The sequence below is a fragment of the Ciconia boyciana genome, chromosome 12, assembly GCF_034638445.1.
Source record: "Ciconia boyciana chromosome 12, ASM3463844v1, whole genome shotgun sequence".
NCBI classification, from domain to species: domain Eukaryota; kingdom Metazoa; phylum Chordata; class Aves; order Ciconiiformes; family Ciconiidae; genus Ciconia; species Ciconia boyciana.
Window position 1 is genome coordinate 6,792,963 of NC_132945.1, and position 25,037 is coordinate 6,817,999.

At 34.2% G+C, this 25,037-nt stretch overlaps 1 protein-coding gene across 10 annotated transcripts in view; it reads left to right on the top strand.

Annotated features, from left to right (window-relative positions):
- The window catches only part of DIAPH2 (diaphanous related formin 2), a 261,388-nt gene that overhangs the window by 96,156 nt on the left and 140,195 nt on the right, over positions 1 to 25,037 (top strand). For all 10 annotated transcript variants that reach the window (XR_012044700.1, XM_072876616.1, XM_072876619.1 and 7 more), the window contains 2 exons: positions 9,296 to 9,535; positions 18,260 to 18,389. Coding sequence is in view for 9 of the 10 variants with exons in the window: in XM_072876616.1 (XP_072732717.1) it covers positions 9,296 to 9,535; positions 18,260 to 18,389 (370 nt within the window). In the remaining variant the exon portion in view is untranslated. The remainder of the gene's footprint in view (positions 1 to 9,295; positions 9,536 to 18,259; positions 18,390 to 25,037) is intronic.

The window sequence follows — 25,037 nt, forward strand, 5'->3', positions numbered from 1 at the left end:
AGGAAAAAGTTACCATCTCTTTATTGATGAGTAATAATCTAAAAATCTCTGTAAATACATATTTGGTGTTTTTCTGGAAGGAATTACAGTATGCAGTTGAGATCAACAGGCGCTTCTGTGCCAGACCAAATCTTTTGTCTGACTGTGTTGTCTTGTGTGTTTATTAAACAATTATGGAGAACAGTCTAGGTTCAAGTAAAATTTCCAAGAGTTCATAAAAGACCCATTAACTCAATGGCATTGACAACTTCGATAAATTTATTCTGCTGTGTCAAACACTGAACAGCTGAAAGAGTTAATATGCCCATAATATCTCGTCATGTTTTACCCTGTGATTAAAAAAAAAAAGAGTGTGTGTATATATATTTTATGTGTGCATGTGTATATACACATATGTATGTATGCATATGCATATAAAATATATATGTATATATACAAACACATAGAAACTTGCAAAACTGCTCTAGAAGAGGTGTGGATTCATGTTAGAACTGAAATTGTAGATGATATTCTGTTGCTTTTCCTAGTGTTCAATACATATATCTATTCCAAAAGTAGGGATATTGAGTATTATAATGGCTAGAACCTGTCTCTGCATGAAATAATAAAATTTGCATAAGTTACCCTAATACATGCTGGTAGTTGATTGTGTGATACCAAGTACTAAGCTAGGACTTGGAAGGCTCTTTTTCTGCTTCTGGTCTTCCAAAGACCTGGTATAAGTCCTTAGGCAAATTAGTTCCTGTTTTCACTTCACTTTGTCAGTCTAAAAGATTATAATAATGATGATAGTCTCTGTAATGTGTTTAGAATTTATCCCTAACTCCACAGGAGCTAGGTTTGCTCCTGCTGGATTTTTATGGTGTTATGCACATTAAAATATATTAAAACAGAAATAGAGGTCTCTTAAAAGGAGAGTGTGAAACCTTAAAAGGAGAGTGCCTTTTGAGCGACTTTGGGTGGGGGTTTTTTTTTTGGGGGGGGGGTGGGGTGGGGGGGAAGCAGGGACTGACATAATTTGACCTGCTGAGATTTTTTTGTAGCGAATTTAGAAAATGAAAGATATCAATGGCTTCTTTTGAAAAACTGTGGGCTATTGATTTTATTTTTTTAATAAATGGCATTAAGTTCTAAACATGTTTTATTTCAAAACAAAGATGAGGCATTTTGGTAGAAGTGTGATGCATTGGTTAGTCTTATTGGAAGGTCTGCAGTAGGAATACATGACCATCTATTTATTGATCACTAACAATCTAAAAATCTCTATAAATACATATTTGGTGCATTTCTTGAAGGACTTATGGCATGCAATATATATAAAAATATAATTATAGTATAATATATTAGTATAATATATAGATATATATGAAAACTTATCCAGATATATGGATATATGCGGATATATATTATATGCATAAATTCTATGTTATGTTTTATATATATTTTATATACATACACATACGTGTATGTATATTTAAAAAAATCTGTTTAAAAGCACTGGAGGAATACTTTGTTCCCTCTTTGTCATGTAACACACACTTTCAGAGTGACTAAAACAATGTGATGAAGTGACAGTAGTACTTCCAGCCCTACAAGAAGATGGGCTTTTGATCCCTGGGAAGAAAGGAAGGAAGGCCAGAACAATTTCCCTGTCTACTCTTTGCTTCCTGCCTATTTTTGAAATAGCAATGAGCAAAGGATGCCAGGGAGTGATTGATTTACCAAATGAATTTTTCCTTATTTCCCTCCTACGTAAATAATGCCAAACAAAGTAGGAAATTACTTAGATTTTGTGCAAGGGATAGTATCTGAAATGTGTGTAAGGAAAACACAGAATGAAGCAAGCAAGGTGGAGGCATTAGGACAAACGAAGACTCTGATGTCTATGAATTCTATTCGGTCAACTGTTTAAAATAAGCAAAGAAAGTCAGAAAATTGTGCACAATGACCTTGATTTAAAAGGCGCTGTAGATAGTTGTCCATTTTACTGCTCTAAGTTCCTTAATGTTCCCCCCCTGATCTTTATAACTTCAATCCTTTCCCAAGTCGATCCCTTCTTCTGCCACACGTTTCCCTTTTATAAACATCATACCTACCTTTTCTGCTTCAGCCTTTCTCCCCTATTCAGTTTTACTGCATTGCTCTCTATAGCTTTTATATAAAGATATTTCTGGATTACTATACTGTTTATCTGCATCCTCCCATCATGCTGATCTGTGGTGGGTAGTAGTAAATTACCCTTCTGCTGAGGAAAGCTGTCACAGTGGCACTGCATTCCATATTCAGCCACCTTTGTGGTCAACAATGTATTCCTTATAGACAGAATTTCCTGAGTGCCGTCTTTTATTTTGCTGCTTGTCCTATCGCCATGCACCTTCAAGAATCCTCTGGTTCCATTTTCTCTGTACCTTCCCTTTAGGTAGAAACAGAGTCAAGAGCAGCTATTCAGAAAAGAACAGGTATGTGGATTAACCCTGGTAGGCAGCTAAGCACTGCACAGATGCTTACTCGCTTCCCCCTCCCATCCCCAGTGGGATGGGGGAAGAAGAAAGGAACAGTGAAAGTGAGAAGACTCATGGGTTGAGATAAAAATAGTTCAAGTAGTGAAGGATAAGTGGAAGAAGAAGGAGAGAAAACAAAGGGAAAGAAAAAGGCAATCACTTATCGTCTCCCATGTGTAGACTGATGTAGAGCCAGTTCCTGAGCAAAAGGTGGCTAACCTATCTAAGCCCCCCTCCTCCACGTTTTATTACTGAGCATGACACTATATGGCATGGGATATCTCTTTGGTTAGTTTGGGTCATTTGGCTGGTTGTGTCCCATCCCGATCTCTTGCACGCCCCCAGTCTATTCACTGGGTTTTGCAGAGTGAGAAGTGGAGAAGGCCTTGACACTGTGCAAACACTGTTCCTCAGTAGCTAAAACATTAGTGTGTTGACAGCATTGTTTTGTTCACAAATCTAAAACACAACACTCTACAGGCTGCTATGAAGAACAATTCACTCCATCCCAGCCAGACCCAGTACAACAGGATTAGTCAAAAGTTTATTCTATTACTGCCAAGGTTTGTTTGCTTTGCCTAGGCTTGCATAGAAGCATACGGTTTTTAAGAATTGGGGTAACTATATCTGACCACTTAAGCAGAAATGATGTGCTGGCTGGTTTTTTGTAGATAAAATTATTTCCCCAGTTTCACCTCTGTGCAGAAGGCATTATGGGAGAGATTCATTAATGTCTGCAACTTCATTAATCACCTAGTCTGAAATTTTGAGGGGGCATAGGACAGGCAGGATCAGGTTTTGCATTTTGCACTAATTTGGTTGTATTTGACTAATGGCCTTTTCATTTTGGGTATATGCTAATATGCTGCTGGAAATGAAAGACTGAAAATAAATTTCAGGTGTAATTATTATAGATATCAAAAGGCTGATCCAAGACAGCAGAAATATTTTTCGTAAAGCAAAGAAAACCTGAAAAAAAAGTCAGTCTGTTTAATTCTTTGTCACACATTCAGTTTCATCTTGGTTGGATGAGTATGAATGATAACTGAAAGAATGTAACTGATACTCTAGTTTAACTGTTTGTATGTGAATTGGCTGCACAATGAGTATAAATGACAGTGCAAAACCTAAGTTTTCTGTCATCAAACGTAAAGTACTGAGATACTACAAAGCTTAACTATATGAGAACACTTGGAGAATTTTTGTTCTCATGTCTGGAAGATTATTTACCTCCAACTCAGAAGACCACAGGTTAGAAGGAATAGTTCTTTTGTTTTGTCTTGATGTAGTGGTAAAACAGAAGCATTTAATGAAGTTGCCAACATACAAGTAGTGTGTATTAAATATGTGTAGATAGTAAGTGTTCTTATTACACTTTTTACCAGAGTTCATGTCAAGTTACGTTTTACTGATAGATATCTGAAAACCACTTGAACTGAGAGGAGTAGCCTTGGGTTTTTGTCGCTGTTGGATAGTTTGGGTTTTGTTTTTGTTTTGTTTTTTATCAGATGTATATCTGTTAGGTCTAGTACTTACTCTTTTTTCCTCATTCTTTTTATATAGTAGTATGATTTATTTCTTGTAATCTTTCATTCTGATTATGCTTGCAGTTTTTTTCCCAGAAAATTATACAACTGTAAATTAAAGTCACTTGGGAAATGGTATCATCTCTATTGGTTGTCTTACATACCTGGGGATCATACATTTATGTGACTTATGATTACTGCTGGATTGAAACTAAATGGGCCTTGTTTTTTCACTCAATTGTATTGAAGAAGTCATAAAAGTATCCTTATTTTCCGACAGTAGGAATATAGTCATGATCACTTTTTTGTTGATTTGTTCTTTTGAGGAATGACCAGTACATAAAGTTGAGAAAGAATTTAAAAGTATTTAATGGAACATTAATTAGAAAAAACTGCTTAATCAAACATCTCCAAATGGTGATGTTTGCCTTATGAAGGGATTAAGTTTCCTGAAGCTTGTTTGCTTATTCAACTTTACCATCTGGTTTAATAAAAAATACTACATTTCCTTATGGGTAGTAATTCTGTCTTATTTTTAGAGGCCTTAAACTACATTAATATTACCAAAATGCTGGTTTTGTTTCCGATTTTGATTTAATTGAACAATCTTATTAAAGTGGAAGAAATGAAGCTGAACTTGAGCTCTTTACTTGACTGGAGTCCTTTTTTGCTATGTTTCAAATTCATTTCAAAGTTTTGCATTAATAATAATCTTAACCTTGATGTTAAGAATATGTTTAAGAAAAGAAGATGAGAGAAAGACTATGTTAAGTAGTATTTAAAATGTGTACCCTTATTTGTATGTGAATTTAGGTATGTTAATTATTAAGCGATGTTAACTGGATAATCACTGTGCCCATCAAATTTAATAAAGGTTGGAATAAGTTGTTTAAAATTTGTGTAGAAAAACCATACTTAGTAAATTATTAACTTACTAGACGAGACCCATTAACTTAATATTCAGCTGATATGCAAATGAAAATTAGAATTGAGTTTTCATTTAGATGAAATGTTAATATCAATTATATATTCAAATTAGGTATTGGAATTGTTTTTGAAGTTATATCCTGGGATCAAAAAAGACAACACAACTTCATATAAAGAAAAGTTTGCATTGATGTTGAAGTAGAGAAAAAAAAATGGATTAACTGAATCAGTTGTATAACATTAAAAAAAGCTAGGCACAATGTTTTCTGATTTTTAAATGTAAAACTTGTGTTTAAGAGTTAATTTTTTTTTTTATGTCATGGGAACAGCTGCAACTTCAACAAGGGTACTTGCTTTGAATTTGAGTTCCAGTTGAACAGTTTAACTATTGTAAAAGCATAAGTCTCATCTGTGCTGTAAAGTGTGAGTACCAGCCATTTCCTGTCAACTCAGAGGACAGGCTAAAAAAAAAAGATTACATCTTTTGTGGTGTTAGTGGTACTTAAACTCAGAAAACTGGACCCACTGTTTACCACCAACTGTGAGTTTTGAAGTCAAGTTAACAAGAATATTACCACTTTTAAAAATCATCCCACAATTATGTGGTGCAAATTTTAGTTAATAACTCTTTAGTGAACCAACAAAACCAGTGACTGGAACTGACCAAAGAATTCCCTTTCTGGTGTGTGTTCTGGAAAAGTGGGAGGGTTTTTTGCTATTTTCTAGTGAATGCAAAACTTCCTTCAGCTGTTAAGAAGTGGGTTATCAGTAATTTCATTGTGCAAGAGGGTAAGTTTCACTGAGTAGTTGAGTTGTAGACACTTGTGGATTCTGTGATCCTTTTTGCTGTATAACCAGGATTAGCTGTCCTGAACAGCCCTTGCTGGGAGGTGGACAAAGTGGGAAGAATTGTACAAGTTTATTGCACCTGCATTGGTTTAGAGTCATTTAGTAATTTTAATTGAATTTATTTACCACTTGTTTTGCCTCATTGTAATTTCTAGAGCTGCTGAAGAATTAATCTTTCTAGAACATTGCTAGGAAAAAAAAAGGCAACTGTTTATATTAGGTAAGAGGCTAAGTTGTCTGAGTAAGTTGACAAATTTGTGTTATAGGAATGCCAGCTTTTTACCTTAGGAAGCGAGGCAAATTTAATTGTGCTTTTTGCCTCTTTTTCCAGTAACCTTTGATCTTAGTTTTAATACAGGGCTTGAGAATTGAGTGATGATAATAAAGAATAAAGAACTGAATAAGGAACTTGATTAGGTAGAGAATTCAGACAAGGACCTTTATGAAAGCCCAGAAGGGGGAATAATGACGTGCAGTCCAGTGCTCACAGTTGGATGGAAAAGAAATACCTATTTTCTTGCTTCTTTAACTGTTTGTGGTGAAAGCTAATGCTTGCTGTTACATGTACCTATTTGAATGTTTTATTTCTTATATGCCTTTGACACTAATTTAGCAGAACTATAAACAATTTGACGTATTTCTTAGTGAATATAATGTTTGCACCTTACCTATTTTCACAAGATTCCTCTAAGTTCAATATGTTTACCAGCCCATTGAACATGCATATTTAGACACATGCATATAAAAGAGAAACTGGGGCAGGGTGGGAAAGGAGGAAATTAAAATAGCATTTGTGATCATCTTCTATTGATACATAAAGAGTATAATGTATATAAAAATGTTTTGAATTCTAAGGAAACAACCCACTTGAAATGCCTCTTATGAAATTGTCAAGATACTTTTTAAATATTATGCAGATCAGCAAATGAAATTAAAACCTACTACTGGTTTGGTAGTCAAACTACTTTGCAAAACAAATAAATGGTCAGTGTTCTGTGACACTTCGCAGCATTAAAAAAAAAAAAAAAAAAAAGTACAATTGGCTGAAGTATTGTAAAGGATTATTCCTCACAAGTGTTTGTCACACTGTTCTGTTGGCTTATACATGTTTTGTTGCACTCTGTTTTCAGGATCTAAAGCTTTTGACAACTTTTTCTGTGCAATTTTGAGTGAAATCAGTAATTGGAGATTATTCTACAAAAGTTAAAGCAAATTATGTGATTAATTTTAATTTCCATCTACTGCTGCTTAGTGAAGGTAGATCCTTTCAAGGCAGATGTTTTCAATATGATATTTATGAGATACACAATGATTAGAAGAATAACATTTCAAGACTTTGCATGACGTTGGCTTATAGAGGCTCACAGAGAAATTGGTGACAGTGGAGGTGTATAAAAAAAAAAGATAGCAAGTTATGCTGAAACTTTTCTGATCCTTTCCTCCTCATTCCAGTCTGATCATGTGAATTATTTGAGACCGTCTGGAGTGCCTTCATATTTATTTTCATTTTATTATGAATTCATCATTATTCAGGCCACCCAAGTCTTTCCTGTGAAAGTTATTGCTGCTGCTTCTGGTAGCTGTCTGTGGTAGATAACACCAGTAGAAAAATAATGGTTCCTCAAGAAGCCATGGTAAATAAAGCTTTGGGCAGCAGGGACATGAGCACATAAAAATCTTTCTGTTTTGATAGCCAAGATCTGTGATTTGTCACATAACAAAGCTTTTCTTTCAGGGGGAGAAAGTGCTTCAGGAACACCATTGATAGTGAATGCATTGGGGGAGAAATCTTTCTGTATTCTGCTAATTAAAATTAGGAGTTAGATTTGGAAGGTAATCTTTCTTGCATTTAAAGGAAAATTTTTAAGTGGATTAAAAATTTTCAGTACATATTTTTCTCTTAAATTTAAATATCTCTTGTGAATTGTAGCCCACTGATAAGTAGGAGAAAATATTACTGATCACTTGTGCAAAATATGAAATACATGGACATATTTTGGTAGCTAGTCTAATGAAATTGGTCTTGGGGATTTAAACTAATGAATTACTATTATAGATACTTGTCAGTGTCTCTGTCATTTACCATGTTACAATGCTGTGATTTATAACCTCCCATCTTTTTATCACATCAGGAAGGAATGAGTCCTATAGGACCTTTTGCAAAGTGTCTGAAACATAAAGGTGATACTATCTTGGGCAGTAGTTTTACAAAATCTGTTTAGAAGGACAAAAAGACAAGAGGTTAAAAAGCAAGCAGTATGTTGCCTACAAAATATGTTGTCATGGGATCAGAACTGAAAGAGTATACCAGAAGTATATCCTTACTTTAGTATCTCTAGGTATATTGTGTTTTATATAAAACTTATTGTCATGAATTTCAGCCAAAACCTCTTTATCCACCTCCTGAATCTGATTATTCTTTGGGATACACAGATTGGGATTTTTCGATGGCATGAACTTGAAAACTCTCAGGATCAAATATATATCATAGTGTATCTTTAAAATACCTTTGAGCTTGTTTGGTAACTATCAGTACTGGTATGATTAATATTATTTATTTTATAACTTGCTATAAGTGTAGGTAATAACTGAACAAAACCCACTGTGGGTTTCATTTTAATTAAAAACTGCAAAAATAAACACGTCGTTAGATGTAGCACTGATGTAATCTGTAAATATCACAATTAACAGCTCACATCATTACAGTGGCAGAAAATATTTCATGAACAATAGTACTAATGTGACCTGGCTTTATATGAATATCTGGCTAGTGAAGCTTGATCTTCTGTGTCTCAAACTCACTTATTCCCATGTCATTCCGCATGGGTCCCTAAGAATTCATCGTCTCTCTCCCCTATTATGCTCCCAGAGACCAAGAGCAAGTTGAGAGCTATGTGTCAGCTCAGTAAGAGAATCTAAAAATGGAAAGTGTAATTCCTTAGCTTAATCAGACTGAAGTGTAGCTGTTTGCATTTTTGCTGGTATCAGCACACACGCTTGAGAGATTGTTGTACCATTTCTGAAGGAAGAAAAACTGAGAAGCTTAGTTTTAGGATATTGGTAAATATCAGAGTTCAAGGGTAACTTCACTGGAGATGTGATGAAATGTTTGCCATGTGTACCTTCAGGCTGATTTTCAGTTCTTCTTAACTGGTGGAATTGGCTTACATTTCCTTTGCTGGGAGGACGGGTTTTGGCAGTGTGCATTTATTGCCAGTGAGTTTGGAATTCACAGGTTAAATGGTTTGGTAACACAAAGCACATTCTTATTCTCAATAAGTTGCTTCACTGAATTTTTTTCAGGCAAAGTGTGCGGTTTGGGGAAAAATACCCGTGGGCAGGTAGAAATTCCTGGAAATACAAAATAAGCAATGAAAACATACAGAAACTGTAGTCTTGCTGGCTGCACAATATTGTTTTTTAATATAAGCTATATTGCTTAAATAAGCTTTTGGTTTTTTATGTTCTGATTTAATGTTTTTTATTTTGTAGATGAGTTCAGTGAAAATGTTGCAGTCACGTCTCAATGGGATCCTTTTCAGGCTTATGTTTGAAGAGCATGTAAACAATATCAAACCTGACATTATGGCGGTTACACTAGCTTGTGAAGAGCTCAAGAAGAGTGAAAGCTTTAGTAAGCTTTTAGAATTAGTGCTGTTCCTTGGAAACTACATGAACTCTGGCTCCAGAAACGCACAGTCTCTTGGTTTTAACATCAGTTTTCTTTGCAAGGTAAGATGAAGCTATAAAACTTGTAAGTGCAGATTCATGAAACGCATGACACATGAGAAAGTACCCTAAATAGGGAAAAACATTCAATCAATGTAATTTACTGACTGCATCTCTGGTTTTAATAATGGATAGACAAAGTAAACATTTGTAGGATGGTTCCCTGTTATAGTTGTTTTTCTCAGTGCAATGGGGATTTAAGGCAGCTGTTTAGTTGTAAGTCTGTTCTGAGTCTTTCTGGAGTACACAAGTAGAACAGCTTTTTTTGATCTGAATTTGTTCCACTATCATCTTGTCAATAGAATAAATCTTTCAGATTTTATTAATAGCATAAATCTTTCAGAGGAATTTTTCAGTTATTTTTTGCTTGGCCTAATCTGAGGGTCCAGGTTTCAAGTTCCTTTTTTGGGCACCATAAGGAAATCTGATGTGTACCTCAAGGAGATTTAACCTTGGGGGGGGGAAATAATATTTCAAGTACTTAGCAAGTCTGATCTAACAAATTTCAGTAGAGAAAGGCCCTGCTTGCTGTAGTTTTAATACAAAGATGTTGCTAACTTCTGGTAAAATGAAAATCATCACCTGAGAAAACCGTTCATTCTTTAATAGCTTTTTTTAAAGAGAGGCCAAGTTGAAGGATTTTTTTAATAAATCTAGTGCTGCATTTTGGTTTTGGTAGTAGTGGAATGTAAAGGGAAATTAATGTTTTAAGTAGAAAACTACTTGTTAACGAGGTGGAGGGGAAATGATGACTGTACATGAATGGTACTCTAGCATAGCACAGATTTGAGGAGGTATTCTTGCACTCCAGGTGATAGATTTATGAATTGCTGTCAATGCAAATCCCACAGAAGTTGACACAGCTAATATAGATTGACTAATCCTGCAAATTGTTCTCTACTAAACTGAATAATTGCTGAAGCATAGCTATCTGTGCTTACAGCTAAATTCCATTTAAAATAATGGAGACAAAAATCTATGATTATTTAATTCAGCCTTGCCCTCAGAAACAAAATCTATTTGTTAACTTTTTTTTTTTGTTTTCAAGATAGGTATTTCTGAGGGAAGTGTTCATTCCCCCCCCCCCCCCCCCCCCCGTGAGGTTAGAGAAAATACCTAAACGTTCTCCCTAATGAAATGTTGACTGTGCTGTTGCATTTAGGTACTAGGTATATTTTGTTATAAGGTGATGTCTAAAAATAAAATAACCACAAAGACAGTTATGGTGGTTGGAGCAAAAAAGAGGTTATCACCAAAATCTAGATATGAAATGGTATCATTAATAGTTCAACATATTGATTAAACCTTGTAAATTATCACTCATAAGTTCCAAACTCAGAACAAGTCACTTAAATAATGGAAATGTAGATAAGTTTCTCAGGACAGAGTGACATGTGCATTGTCTGCAGTTTAAATTTATTGTTTATTACTCGAGTTAAAAGATGTTTTCTGCTATTTAAAGCTCCAGTTTTCATAGCTTTATGTATTTGCCATTGTAATTTGACTTAGATTAGTATATTAATGTGCTTTTGGAAGAATGTTTTTTTTTTTTTTTTTTCAAAAGGTTTTGTACCTGTACTTTATGCTTTAGTATCATATTTAGAGAAGTAACCTTCTCCATTGATATTTAATTTTATAAATAAGAGGTGCTTACACAGTTAGTATTCGCAACAAATTTTTTTAAAATTACGGTTAAGAATACAAATTTATATTTGGGTAATGACTCTTTTTATGCATTGATTATTTTCAACTGATAGTTGCATTTGGTTTCTTTGTTTAATAGCTTTCAAATTCTGCCCTCCCATTTTCCACCCAAGAGAGTAAGATGCTTTATTGGCTTTGCGTTATTACCTAAGAGTACAGTCTGACAGGTCTTTGTTAACTGTTGTGAATAGTACAAAATATTAAACTATACTAGGTGGCGATATCTTTTATAAGCACCAGGTTTAATATCTGTCTACAGCCACTTACCAGCTTTACATTATTCAAATGGTCTCAAAATTTAGGATCATAGGTCAATAATTGGCCTTCACTGTGAAAATCAAAACTTCTGTATGTGTAAGCATGGCATGGTGAGTATATTGTCCTATTTACTGAAATCTTGCTGTGAATTAAGATTTCTTTTATATATATGTGTGTGTATATATATATTTATTGATTTATTTCTTGGCTGAAGAAGGCAATAAGAGAAATAAGTGATATCTAACAGCAAGAACAAGGAAGTAGTCTGCCAGTGTCATGTGGCTTAACATGTTTTTGCTCTGTGGGGCATCTGGATGCTACTAAATTTTGAAAGCTATGTGAACATTGAAAGTTGGGGTGGGGTTTTTTGTTTGTTTTTTGGGGGGGGGTTGTTTGTTTTGTTTGTTTGGTTGGTTTTTTTGTTAGTGTGATGGCAATTTGAGGAGGCACTGTTAGTGAATGAGAGGTCTTCCTTGAATAATTTATTTCTTTTCCCAGGGAAAGTATTTCAGTCTTCAAGCTTTTCAAGAGGAATTTGGGAGCCTTTATTTTGCACTTTGATAGAATACTTGTAAAGCATAAAAATTACTAACTTAATTTAATATTTTGTGAAATATTTTGTGCACTGTTTGTTTTTATGTATGGAACCATGATGAGCAATAGGATGTTACAATTTAGAAGTCACCCTTCCATAACCTCAGACACATAGTTAGATTAGGAGTCAGATATAACATGCCAAAGAAACTTTGTCCTAATTTTTTGTTTTGTTTGCCATAAAACCTGCTACTTTTTTTTTTAAGCAACGTTAGAATAAGCAGCAGAATTTCTTACCAGTTTTAAACATTACTTGCCTAAAATAAGGACTGCTTCAATAGGAGTTTTAAAATCAAACAAGACCATCTGGCTTAATGTTTTAAAACGTTGGTCATTTCTTTGTCTAATCTTTTTGACTCTGGTGACTCTCACTGTAAGATACTTGATAGGACAAAGCAAGATACAAGTTGAATAACAGCATTATCCTCTGAATATTGTTGTTCTGGAAGGACTTCATTTGTTACATGAACAGAATTTATAATGAATCTAGCTGACTTGACTCATTTGTTGGTTTTTAGCTGTTCTTTACTGTATGTTGATGTTTTGCCCAAAGACAAGGATTAAGTCTCAGAAAAAATAACCAGAAAACATAGTAGGATAAGGGGAATCAAATTCGATCAACGATTTTTGAAGGCTTGATGTTTGTAAGTTTTTTGTTTGTGGGTTTGTTTTTTTTTCTTGTTTTTTTAGATGAGAGACTTAAACTATCTTTAATGTCAGTGGACTTCCTGGCCATTATAAGAGGGCTTTTTTTTTTTTTTGGCCAGAAGGGTAGGACACATGTCTGTCTATGTGTACACATTTCTATGTGCAGAATATACATAGGAGGCAGAGTTGTTTTAATGATGAGGTATCCTAATGTGATGAATTCGCTTTTCAATAAAACCTGCTTTTTGTATTAATATTTTTTTGTTGTTGTCCTTGAGCAATCTTAAAATTAATTGTTTAGTACATGTGGTACTTATGTTATATGATCTGGAAAAAGAAAAAAAAAAAAGGCAGGTATTGATCTGGGATAAATGTTTGTTTTTGTAAAATAAATGTTCTTAAAACAGAGCTGGTCATTTTGTACACAGAAATCTGTTATTGTGTAACAACTTCTGTTACAACCTGATAAAGAAAAGAAAGTGTTAATTCAGACCTGTCTGGTCATCGCTAAAAGGTAATGCCTGTATAGTAATTGCAAATCCTTAAAAACAGATTATCTTTCTGGGTGTTATATTGTAGTGTATTATGTTATTGAAGAAAGAAATGATTTGTAAACAACCTTTGGCAGAAGACAGAGAACTTAATTTTGTTCAAATAGAGAGATCAACATTAGAATTCATGTGCTGTATCAAGGCTGGCAAGCAGTAGCAGCTACTCTGATGTATGCACTAGAGCATTCATGATTGCCTAAGTGTTAAGTGCTCTGTGAAAATATAAATATGTCAGAAAAAGTAGTAAAGTTCAGAGAGGCTGCTGTAGTAATTCACTAAAGGTAAATCTTTTTACCAGTTGTTGCATTTGATTAATGTGTATGAATGATCCAACTGCTATTCTGAACCCCTATTGCAGCAGTTATCTCTTATTGAGGACAGGAGAACCCTCATTGTTCTATAAAGTTATGCTAAACAGAAATTTAATTGAAAGAAAAGAGGTTTGCTTTAGGCATATGTAAGGTACAACTTCTGTTCTTTTTGTGGTGAATTAAGGTAAAGACTAACAGCAAGCATCCCTCTGTTTTAATAAAGCTTTTGTAGTATTCTAGCTGGATCAATGTGTGTTTTATGTAATAAGTAATATTATGTTGCTTGTTCATAGTGCAAATAGTACAAGACAAGCTGTTTATCTGGTTTGAGTATTACTGACTAGCGTACATTTATTAATTGTCTACGAGCCCCTTTTCTGTTAAGGTGGGAAAGATTTCTAGGATATGAAAGTTATATAATCTCATAAAAATCAATAGAAAGCTTTTTTTATAGCTATATAATCAAGTGTCACTCTGGTGGTAGTTAAAATATACATTTTTCCTTACGTTGGTTGTCACTTTTAACCCTCACACCGGAAAACTTAATCCAAAAGTACCTGTAAAAAAAAAAAAAACAACTCCTGGATGTGGGTTATTGTATGATTTGAATGTTTCAAATGCTTTATCTCCTTTTACATGTAGTGTCTTGTTTTTTGTTATATTGATGTTATTTCTGAGCTACAGAACCTAAACATCGTAACCTGTATATTAATTGATTTGAATGGGTGTGCTGCAAGTATTATGTTCTGTGTATGTTAGTCTTTAATCCTTTCCCAAGCAATGAATCTGATAGTATTGACCACTCAAATTGATGCTTCAACATTCAGCGGGAAGCTGCTTTCTGAGGCCTACACTGATCTACTGATTTTTGGTTTTTTAGCTAAATGTGTTATTCTCAAATTCTGTGTCTCAGATAAAGAAAAGGCCATAGAATCAAAACCTATATTTAAAAATTTTAACACTGCAGTGTTAGTGTCATCATTAAAAATAAATAAATTTGAGAAATCTTAAGTCAGTGACATGCATTGTTCATGTTTTGCAAATGCCATATATACAGACACTGCTCTGTAAAAGCTTTTATGTTCCAGTGTGTTAACACTACTAAAGATGTAGAAGTAAAGCAATTATTTGTATTCCAAATGGTGAATTCCGTTACTGTTGGTGAGTTTTGGTGGTTTACCAAATCTCAGGGAGCTATTTTGACTTTTTTAATATGGTAGTGCTTTGAGAATTAAAAGGATGAAAATACAGAGTGCATAATGCAAAAACATTTGAAAGGCAGGGATTTTTAGGATTCACAAACTTGTCTTCCAGTACAGATTAGGTGGGAAGCAAAATCCTTTTTTTAACCTATTTTATTTGGTTTTGGTTTTTGTTTAACATACCTAGGTCACTAGCAAGGAAATTCTGGCTACTTCTAAAGATGTAACCCTTTGTGCAGTCCACCTAATCTTTTGCACTGGCTTATGCCATATGTACCTACAGTCATGAGGCTGGAACACTTCATAAGACTGTGAAATGGATGTAATTTTTCCTTTTTTGCTCCCATACGCACCCATAATATCACTTGGAATTTAGAACCCATAGAATATTTTATTGAAGTATGTGTTTCTGATTAAATTGTCTGTTAAGATATATTTAAGAGCCAACGTATTTTAAAAAGTTCTAATCACTATTTACTGTAAATTTTAGCTTCAGTTATCATCTGTGACAGTAACAAGTAAAAGTGCAAGGAATGAAAAGAAGGGGAAAAAATATTGATTTTTTTTTTTTCATGTTTTGCTCTTAGTCTGCTAACCCAAATAAGACATTTCTTTAGTTGAGAAGACAATTGACTAAATGTCAGCTGCCTGAGGTGGTTTTTTTTTTTTAAATCATAGTCTTTTGATGAGAATAGGTACTTAGTCTTGATTTTCTTGTAACAGAGGCCCTAAGTGTATTTTGTTTGTAAGTCTAGCATCTTAAACTTGCCCTTTTCCAGAGCTCTTGCTTATAAAAGGACAGTTTAGCTTTATGCTGAAGGGAAATAATAGTATTATAAAGGTGATTATGTATTTAACATGGTGATATTCTGATGTGCTGCATGCAAAGTCGTGCACTTGGGACAGGCTTAAACTGCTGCAAAGGTGTTGTCTTGAGAGCGGGAAGCAACTCTGCAGAAAACCTGGGGTCTGTCCCAGTGGGAAAAGAGAAACAAAGGTTTGGGGGGGACCTGTAGCAACCTTGCAGTACCAAACAGGTTACTGTAATTGTGGAGCCAAGCTTTTTATCAAAGTGTACAGCAAAAGAATGAGAGACCGGGATCATAAATTGAAACTAGGGGCACTTTAACTGGATATGAGAAAAACAAAATTCACTTTCTTAAAAGATGACTTTTTAATTCAAAATACCCAGAGTTGTCTTTTCCATAAAGTAAAATGTTAAATTCTATGCAAGAATAAAAAGAGAGAGGAAACAAAAAATTTACCCTGAATACAACTATACTCTGTGAATACAGAGAATGTAAAGACACAGCCATGCTGGTGTTAGCATTCCAGTTCCTATCTTTAATTTCTATTTTTATATTTAAATAGTACCTGCTAAACTACACTCAAGAAACACCTATCTTCCTTACCTTGTCATTATAATAATAGGCTTAGAACTTGATTTTAAAAGTGTATATATTGATTCTAAAGATCAAATAGAGCTAGATGTTACTCATTGTGTCTCTTAGCTATTGAAAATACAGATTAATGTAGATAAGATGTGTTTCTTGATTGGGCCAAAGAATTGAATTTAACACAGTTGTTTAAGATCTGAATGGCTGTTTACTACACGTTTTAAACAACGCACCAGGTGATAATATTAAGTCTTGTTAATATGATGTAACTGTTGGTGACAAAACATGTTTCATTTGTAATCTGAAGGCAAAATAATTTTGTCCATTTAGAAAAAAAAATTCTTTATCCACTTGACAATGTCAGAGAGATCAAAGACTGCAAATCCCACAGTTCTCGTTCACAGACAAATTGAAATGCAATTTCTTTTTACCACGCAGATGTTTAGCCACTAAATCTACAAATTTTTTCAAGTTGGAAAAACTTCTATGTACATAACACATTAAAACCTTTTAACTGCATACCATTACTGAGCATTGTTTAGTCGTTAATCACCGAATCAGTATGAATTAAATTGCATTCTTAATTGCCTAAATACCTTATATTTTTAAAAGCCTGTTTTTCGACTGTACTCATTTATTCTTAACAGGGTAATCCTTAAAGCTGAAAGGCCTGTATTAAATTGAACATCGATGGCAAGCCTGTCATGAGGATTATAGAATTAGAACTTCTAGTGATTTAGAGAATGAGAAAACAAATAGGAGATTTTACACACACATTTATCTATTCTTCTTAAATAAATCCTTGATTTCATTTGTTGTGTATGTTGTATCTTACTTCTGTGTAAGAACTGTACTAGATGAGTTAGTAAAATGCGGTTAAAAAAATCTTTACAGATATACTTGTAATACTAATTCTCTATAAAAAGTAAAGTACACTCATCTCAAACTCTTGCATACACCTACTGTCTCTGTTGCCTTTGTGAGTAAGGGGTAATCTCTACTTCCACTAAATCTTCAATCAATTCATACATTCATTCTTTATGTCTGCATAAAAATGGGGAAACTAAATTTGGACTTAAATTCATTTTCTCATTCTCTTAAGTTCATGATGTTCCTTTGCATATATACATGTACTTGGCCATGGGATTTAGCCACAAGTATCTATATTTACTTGGAAATTTGCTACTAGTCCTGTATTTTAACAATTATTTCAGAATTATTTTTAAAAAATAATAAACTGATTCTAGCAGTTAATGCATTTAGGTTAATGGAGAACAGAGGGTCTTATCAGCTTCAAGAAGACTAGTTTATTTTAGACCACTAAAAATTGCCTCTGCAGTTGAGAGGATAGTGAAAATATGCAATTACCTATTTCTTCACACTGTGCACAATTTTCATGCAGCTTTTCATAAATAAAACTGGACGTACTAAATTTCTTTTACTGGCAGTTAGGATTACCTTTGCTTTTCTATTGTCATTTTGTATTCCAGTAAGGCGGGCTGCATTTATTTCGTGTGCCTGTATAGAATTTGTCTGAAAGTCTTTAGGATATAGCAGTATGTTTTAGGTTTTGCTTCAGTAAAAAATTGTGAATTTATGACAAGGAGTTTCTTTAACTTGACTGGTAAAAGAGCAAATTCTGATTTTTAGCATGCTGTCCAGCATGCAGCATTTCAAAGGGATTCCTTTAGAAATCTGGTGGTGGGGAGGCATTGAAGGAATGAACTAAATTCTGTTCTGTTTAATCTCTGTGCACAGTGAGCATTCTGAACTGGCATTGTTAAAATTTCAGAACTTTACGGACTGTCCTCAGGTTTTGTTCTCAGCATAATTAATTATTCTTTAAAAAATACAGGATAGGGATAGATTCCCTTTGTAGTCTTAAATAACAAAGACTTTCAGAAGTTTCATTTTTTAAATAATTTGTTCATCTGCAGGCAACCAGTGTAGGTAACTTTTTTTCTAATGAGTTTACGTCTGCAATATTCACTTTATTTAAACATTTTACCCAAAAAAAGTGATATTTTTTTTCTTCTTGTTTTCTCCTGTGTTCACTTTTTAGATTCGAGATACTAAATCATCAGATCAGAAAACAACCCTATTGCATTTTCTGGCAGAAATATGTGAGGAGAATTACCGGGACATCTTAAAATTTCCAGATGAATTGCTGCATGTTGAGAGTGCAAGTAAAGGTAAGCAAATAGATAAACACCTAAAGGTAATAGCTGTTTGCTTTGACATTAAATACTTCCAACATTTCATTTTAGACTGTAGGATTACGTAACCTGTAAGCATCGATAATCCATGTGGATTTTGCTTTTCTGATATCTATTGACCTGAGAAACAGTGAGGAGGGGAAAAACGGTAATAAATAATTTCTCTTCTTCTGAAGTAGGTTGTGGAAATAATACAGCATATTTCAGTGAAGTACTTACAAAATTACTTCTGAGAAGTTGTATAAACAGTGTAATGATGATGTTAGTTTACCGTTAAGCCTTTGAATTCTTGTTTGAGTGTGAGCACTCGTGTGCGTGTGCGTACATGCACAGTATCTCTCTCATTTTAACACTTGATTTAACACCTGAATGGAGAATAACAACTATGCTTTCTAAAGTTCCCAGACTGTATATGAAATATATAGTTGAATTATACTGTACAGTCAATGATTAATACTGATTTTATTCCTGGTCAGTCAGCAGTATAGCCCGATGAATCTGATAGAAAACTTAATTCATTTGTTGTTGGATATCTTTTTATGTGAAATACACTGTGCTGCTTGGTGCCCTTGTTGCTTAGCTATGGAAAGCAGAGGCTATGTGATAGTGGTTGATGAAGATAACACAAACTGTTTTATTTTGACTGGGCATTACTGATTCATCAGAAGATAAATACTTGGGGGAGCACAAGAATATGAAGGCAAAGAGAGGGGAAAAGAAGTTGGATACACATTTCCACTAGCTCTATTCAGGTTTTCTTTTGCAAATTTTTATCTCCTTTTTTTCAGTGTTATCAGTCAGTGTCTCTCTTCAGTGCAGTGGTTAGCTGTTAGATACTTTTTTTAATTAGGCCATCATTTTCTTTCAGTTTGTCATTTTCTGTCTTAAACTTTGGTCTAGTGAGAGCAGAACTCTTGTTTTCCCAAGGACTTAGGGAATAGTTCATCAATCAACCTAACTTTGCTGTTGTTTCATCTCCAGCTTTTTCACAGATTTATGCGATTGTCTTTGTCATAAAATTTTTTTCCTGTTTCTCGAACTTCACAAGTACCTTTCCATGGGTTTTTTTCTGCATATAAACTAAATTTTATTCGTATTGATTAAATGTCTCCATGCTTCACTTTCCTCTTTGCTGATGAGTACTACATTGGCATGAATGCCTATTGACAAAATGGAACTGATCTGTCTGTATCACGTTGAGGATGGTATTGTGTTTTAAGGCAGTGTAGAAACTGAAGAGATGGTATATTACCATCTTGAAGGTACCATATATATATATATACACACATATATATTTAAAAAAATAAAGGTGCATGCTTAAACAGCGTACAGTTGGCTACTTATATCTAAGCACTACTATGGATATTACACAAAGAATTTTGACAGTCAACAGAAAAAAAAATAGTAATTGTAAATGTTGTTTGTTCCCTGCCTCTGGAGGGAGGATATGGAGTCAGACAACTTTCTCATACTGATTTGGTGTCCTGTCCGTGTCGTCCCCCCCCCCCGCCTTCTTTTCTCCACCAACCTTACACAGTAACAGTAAGTGTCACTGGTCTGGCCGGTGTGTTCACGAGGACCTATGATAGATTAGCATAGTGATTAATTTTATTTATACAAATGGCAGTTTGTAATCTTATCTAAATTCCAGAAATGTTTTCTACCACTTGATAATTCTTTTCTGGAGGTGATTTTTTTGAAGTTTAATCTTTTTCTTCCTGCATGTCTTGTTAAATGCTTTACAAAGCCTTATGGTTTACTAGACACATTTGATGATCTTTTATTAATTTTCTCCTGTGATTAACACTTTACCTTGCAGCTTTGAGATTTTTAGAGTTTGATTCAAAACCTCTAATGTTCTATAAGTTGACTTGGGGAATTAAACCAAAAGGGTTAGTAAAGTTTAGTTAATCTATAGCATCCAAAAGAGAGAAAGCATATTAATGGGAGCAAAGTCACTAATAATCCTAATGCTTAGAATACACATGAAAAAGGTTTTATTCAGTTAAATTTGTTTCATTCTGTAAGATAAAAGCTCATTAAGTTTCCTACAAAGAGCGCTGACTTCTTATCAGAAGCATAAATTACTGTTCATTTCTAATGACCAAAAGTTCCCTTTCAGCCCTTCTTTGCTTTCTGTAACAAAGCCGGTTTTTGGCAGAATGCTTGTGATTTGTGCAACTTGCTTCAACTGTTCCCCATGGTACTCTTTGGGTTTTGTTTAATTGTCATGTTCATCTGCTCTGTCATGTGTGGTCATTTTTTCTGTTTAGTTAGTGAACATGCTTTGTGTGGAAGAGAAGATTTTCACTTTCTATTTATTGTTTGGTGTTTTATAAACTGATGGTTTCAGGGATGGACAGTTAGGTTTATTTTTCCTGTAGGAGGCTTCTTTTGGAATAAGTTGGCTACAGATGTTAGGGCATTGACATAACTTAGTTATACATAAAATAGAAGGAAATCTACCAGCAAATATTATCTCTGTATGAATTTTAAGTAAGGAAATATGAGCAAAACAGGTGACAGTCTGATTACTTGAGATGTAGGCTTCTCACTTTTTAGGCAGAAGGCAGCCTTGTAGTTTGAACTAGACATAAATACAAGGCTTACCACGTTGAACTTCTTTTAAATCTTGGGTGAGTTTTCTCAGTTCCATGTAAATAAAAAGAAAGTCTTGTTTTGCTTTAATTTTCATCTAAGAATAAAGAACCAGCATCTGAACAAGGGATGTATGATTTTTTTTTTTTAAACTAATAGCGGATAAAGCATAAAACTGGATTTTAATATGAAAAGGTCAATGGGATTAGATAAACTGCCCATGCATGTACTAAAATCTTCAATAATCTGATATTCGGTATAATAAAATATTTGATCTTTTTAAAGATGGAAGATCAACCTAGAGGTTTATGAAAAGCAAAAATAAATTAGGAAACAGTTTTAATTTGGAAAATATAAGCAAAGGTCAAACTGATTAACTATCAAGAGATTACTGGAAAAGCATTCCTTCTTACTTGAAGCAGACTGTATGAAAGGAAAACCAATAAAAAAAATTCACAAGATTGTGACAAACTGGATTCTTTGATGGAAGTGATATTCACTTACCTTCCCCCAGTCTGCAGTGTTTTCTGCTTGTTCCCCTACAGTTGAAACTATGCAAAGCCTGTATTCATATTTCTACCTTGTTCACTTTACTTGTTATTCCAGTTGCTGTTTTTCATGGTATTTGCTCTTGCCATCTTACAATCTGTGATTTTATTAAACACCTGACAAATTCACATCCCTTTCTGCAGGTTCAGTCAAACAAAACTTCAAAACAAAAACAAGAGGTACCTTACTAAAGTCAGATAACAAGTTTGGGATTTCTAGACTTTTGTCTAGAAAAGTCATATTGTAAAAAGTATTTTGGGATTCTTTAGAAAAGATACATATTGTTTAACTTGAAACTCCTCTGATTGTCAAGCCTCCCAGAAATCATAAAAAGAAATACGTAACACATGAAATTAAGAGGAGGAACATTAGCCCTGTATTTTATAATAACAACTCCATTTCAGATTTTAAAAGAGCAACAGTTATAAATCACAGTTCATGGTTTAAACATCTTGCCTGGATTTAAAATAAAACATAACCATATCTTTATCAGTTGAACATTGTGTCTAGCTTCTCCAAAGTTTAACAGTTCTTGGCATACTTACGTTACCTGCTTGCTTTGTCTGCCAAGAGTGGGAGTTACTAGGCTGTGTAGAGTCATATAAAGTTTTGTGAGCTTGTGTTGTCCCACTGGTGTTTATGTCAGAAACGAGCAGAGATAGAATGCTGTTGTCTGTAGTCGGCCATTGGCCGTTCTATATGTTCTCCTGACATGTTGGACAAGGTCAAGCAATACCTTATATGTATAGATGAAATATGGGTTTTAGGGTTAGCTGAGCAGTTATGTAGGACTCCCAAGAACAGCTAACTCCAAGTGAAGGGCTGAGCTTAACTGTGATTGCAGTATAGATAATAAAGTCTCTTTCAGAAATAATGAGGGTTTTTTCCAGTGCTTAACATCCAGAATTCTGTGCCTGATAGAAAGGCATACCACTTAATAATCGTTTTAAAGTATTGTTAAAAGAAACACAGAGCATTCTGAGTAAAGTCAAGTGAAAGATGCCTTGAGGAAGGTGAATGATGTCTGTGTAGTAGACTAGAAAGTACTAATGACAGGAGCGCAGATTTCTCACTCATGTTGACACAAAAAATTTATTTCTTTAATTTGCCAGCATATGGTTCTGATGGTTGAGGCATCTCTCTAGAAAGGACATTAGCAATCAGAAGCACTGTGGAATGCAAATATGTATATACTTAATATGTTGTTACAAATACTGTAAGAAAATACTAATTTTTAAATTCTGTACAGGTATTTCACTGTGATTTAATGCCATAATTTTAGAGTGGGGAAAATATTATAAAACTTTCTGTGCCACTGTTGCTTTAAAGTATAGCAATTTAAAACATACTCATAAGTAGTAGTCATTTTTCTGTCAAACAGAAGTTTTATAGTTCGTTGCAGTAGAAGAAACTGTGTTTTTACAAAGAGATCTGCAGTATTTTCCGCCTCGCGCAGTTTAAATTGCTGAAAACAGATTTTGCCCAATCTGGCACATTAGTGGATATAAAATAGACAATGCCTTCTGGCGTGAGAAATTTAATGCCTGCATCTGTGACTTTCCTCTCCATAATAGAATCTGAAGTTGGCATTTTGCATCATAATCAAAAGTCAATCTTGCACTGTGTAGTGACTTCTATCATTCTTTTCATTCACATAAACTGCAGTATTGAAATGTCAGAAACTCTCTAAATGTGTTTTTCTGAATGTAGTAAATACACAGTTAGGTACATCAGATACTTGAAGACTTTTTTTCTCTAGTAACAGTCCTGTATTTGCATATAGCATTGCCATATTGATGGTAGCTTATGCATCATCTCATTAAAAGTTTTTCAACAGACGTGTTCTCCTTCATTGACAAGCGTCAGTGAGGAAGACAGGGAAGCAAAAACTTCACGGATAGGTTTTGTGTTGTAGTTCCAAGGTGCAATTTCTGAAAGAGATCCTGTTGGAGACTCAGGAGGATTCTGGATTGGCTTACACTCTGCAAAATTGCTTACTAATTTTTCCCAGTGTGTGAAGATTTTGAGGATTTATTTAGTTGCTATCTTCTAATGTGTAATAACTGGTATGCAAAATTGTGGTAGTTCTGAATTCTGAAGCTACATTTTGAAGCTACAATTTGTTTTCTATGTTAAACAAAGTTATTTTGTATGGCATACATTTTAAGGATCCACTTCCCTCCCTGAAGTGTAAATATCAAGGGCAAAATTAAAGAGTGGTTCAAATGACTCTCACAGGCTGTTGCTTATTAAAGAAATTAAAGCATTTAAGATTTTCTGACTGTATTTAAACCAATTCAGATTTGAAGACTGCTTTAAATGAATTCTCAAATTATGTAGTCCATTTAGAATGCTTTAATACCAGCTGCTAGAGAGAGTTGAAAGCTACAAAACAGCACCTACTTTTTTTTTTTTCTCCTTATCTGTTCTTGAATTTACACCTTCATTGATGTAAGGAAGGTTGTTACACCTCTGGAAGCATGGCTTGCACTTCAGTTAATGGGAAAGACCACTCCTGTTACAAGCTGAGAGCCTGAAGGGGGAGGTCTGTTGGATGAAGTTTCTCAACACCTTCTCTAGAGAGGTTTTAGTAACAACAGATAGGTTGTGTTACAAAAGCTTTGCTTCTTCTCTTTCTTTGTCTTCCTTACTTTCTGTGATTTTTGCACAGGTGCACCACCGAATATAGTGTGCCATAGCTGGCACATTCATTCACAATGAATTACAGCATGTGTATATCAGTTCGATATACAAACCAAGCAAAGTTGGACTATGGAGAAATAGTGACAGTGCAAAATATGGGCTTTTGAAATAAACACAGCAGAATTTAGCATGTTCAGTTAACATTTCCAAATCTGGATTCAATCAATAGAACGTAAAAGTCCCGTCACTTCTTTCCCTTGCCTCACTTGCAATTTGCCTTATACCTTTGGCAGGAAGTTTTGCTTCAATATGCTCATTTAATAGATACTGATTTTGTAATTATAAACTCTGTTTTCAAAATTAACTTAACTTTTGAGATCTTGAAAGACATTTGTAATTAAATTAACATCAAAGTAAGGCGAGTTTCTGGAGTGCTCTGGAGGAGATATCCATATTGCCAGGAGAATGCTACTGAACACAATGCTGTTCTCACTCATCTCCTCGAATGCTTCTGGTTATGTTTCTGAAATTGGGACATCTGTTTTCTTGGAGATTTTTATTTGTAATATGAAAAGTCAGTTCACATTGAAATAATAAAGCTTATATTCTACAATATACTATTGTCTACAGTTTACTCAGTGAGGTAAACCTGAAAAGTTGGATGAAAAGGCTGGTATTGACAAGAGCGTTCAGAGAAGGTAGGAGGTTGGCACGCACAGAATTTATGCAGGTCACAAAAGTAAGCGTAACGCTTGTCAGGATTCAACCAGAAGGAATCTTACGGGCTCAGAGAGTTTTTTCTTTTTCAGAAAACTAGTCTTTTGCTGCCAATTA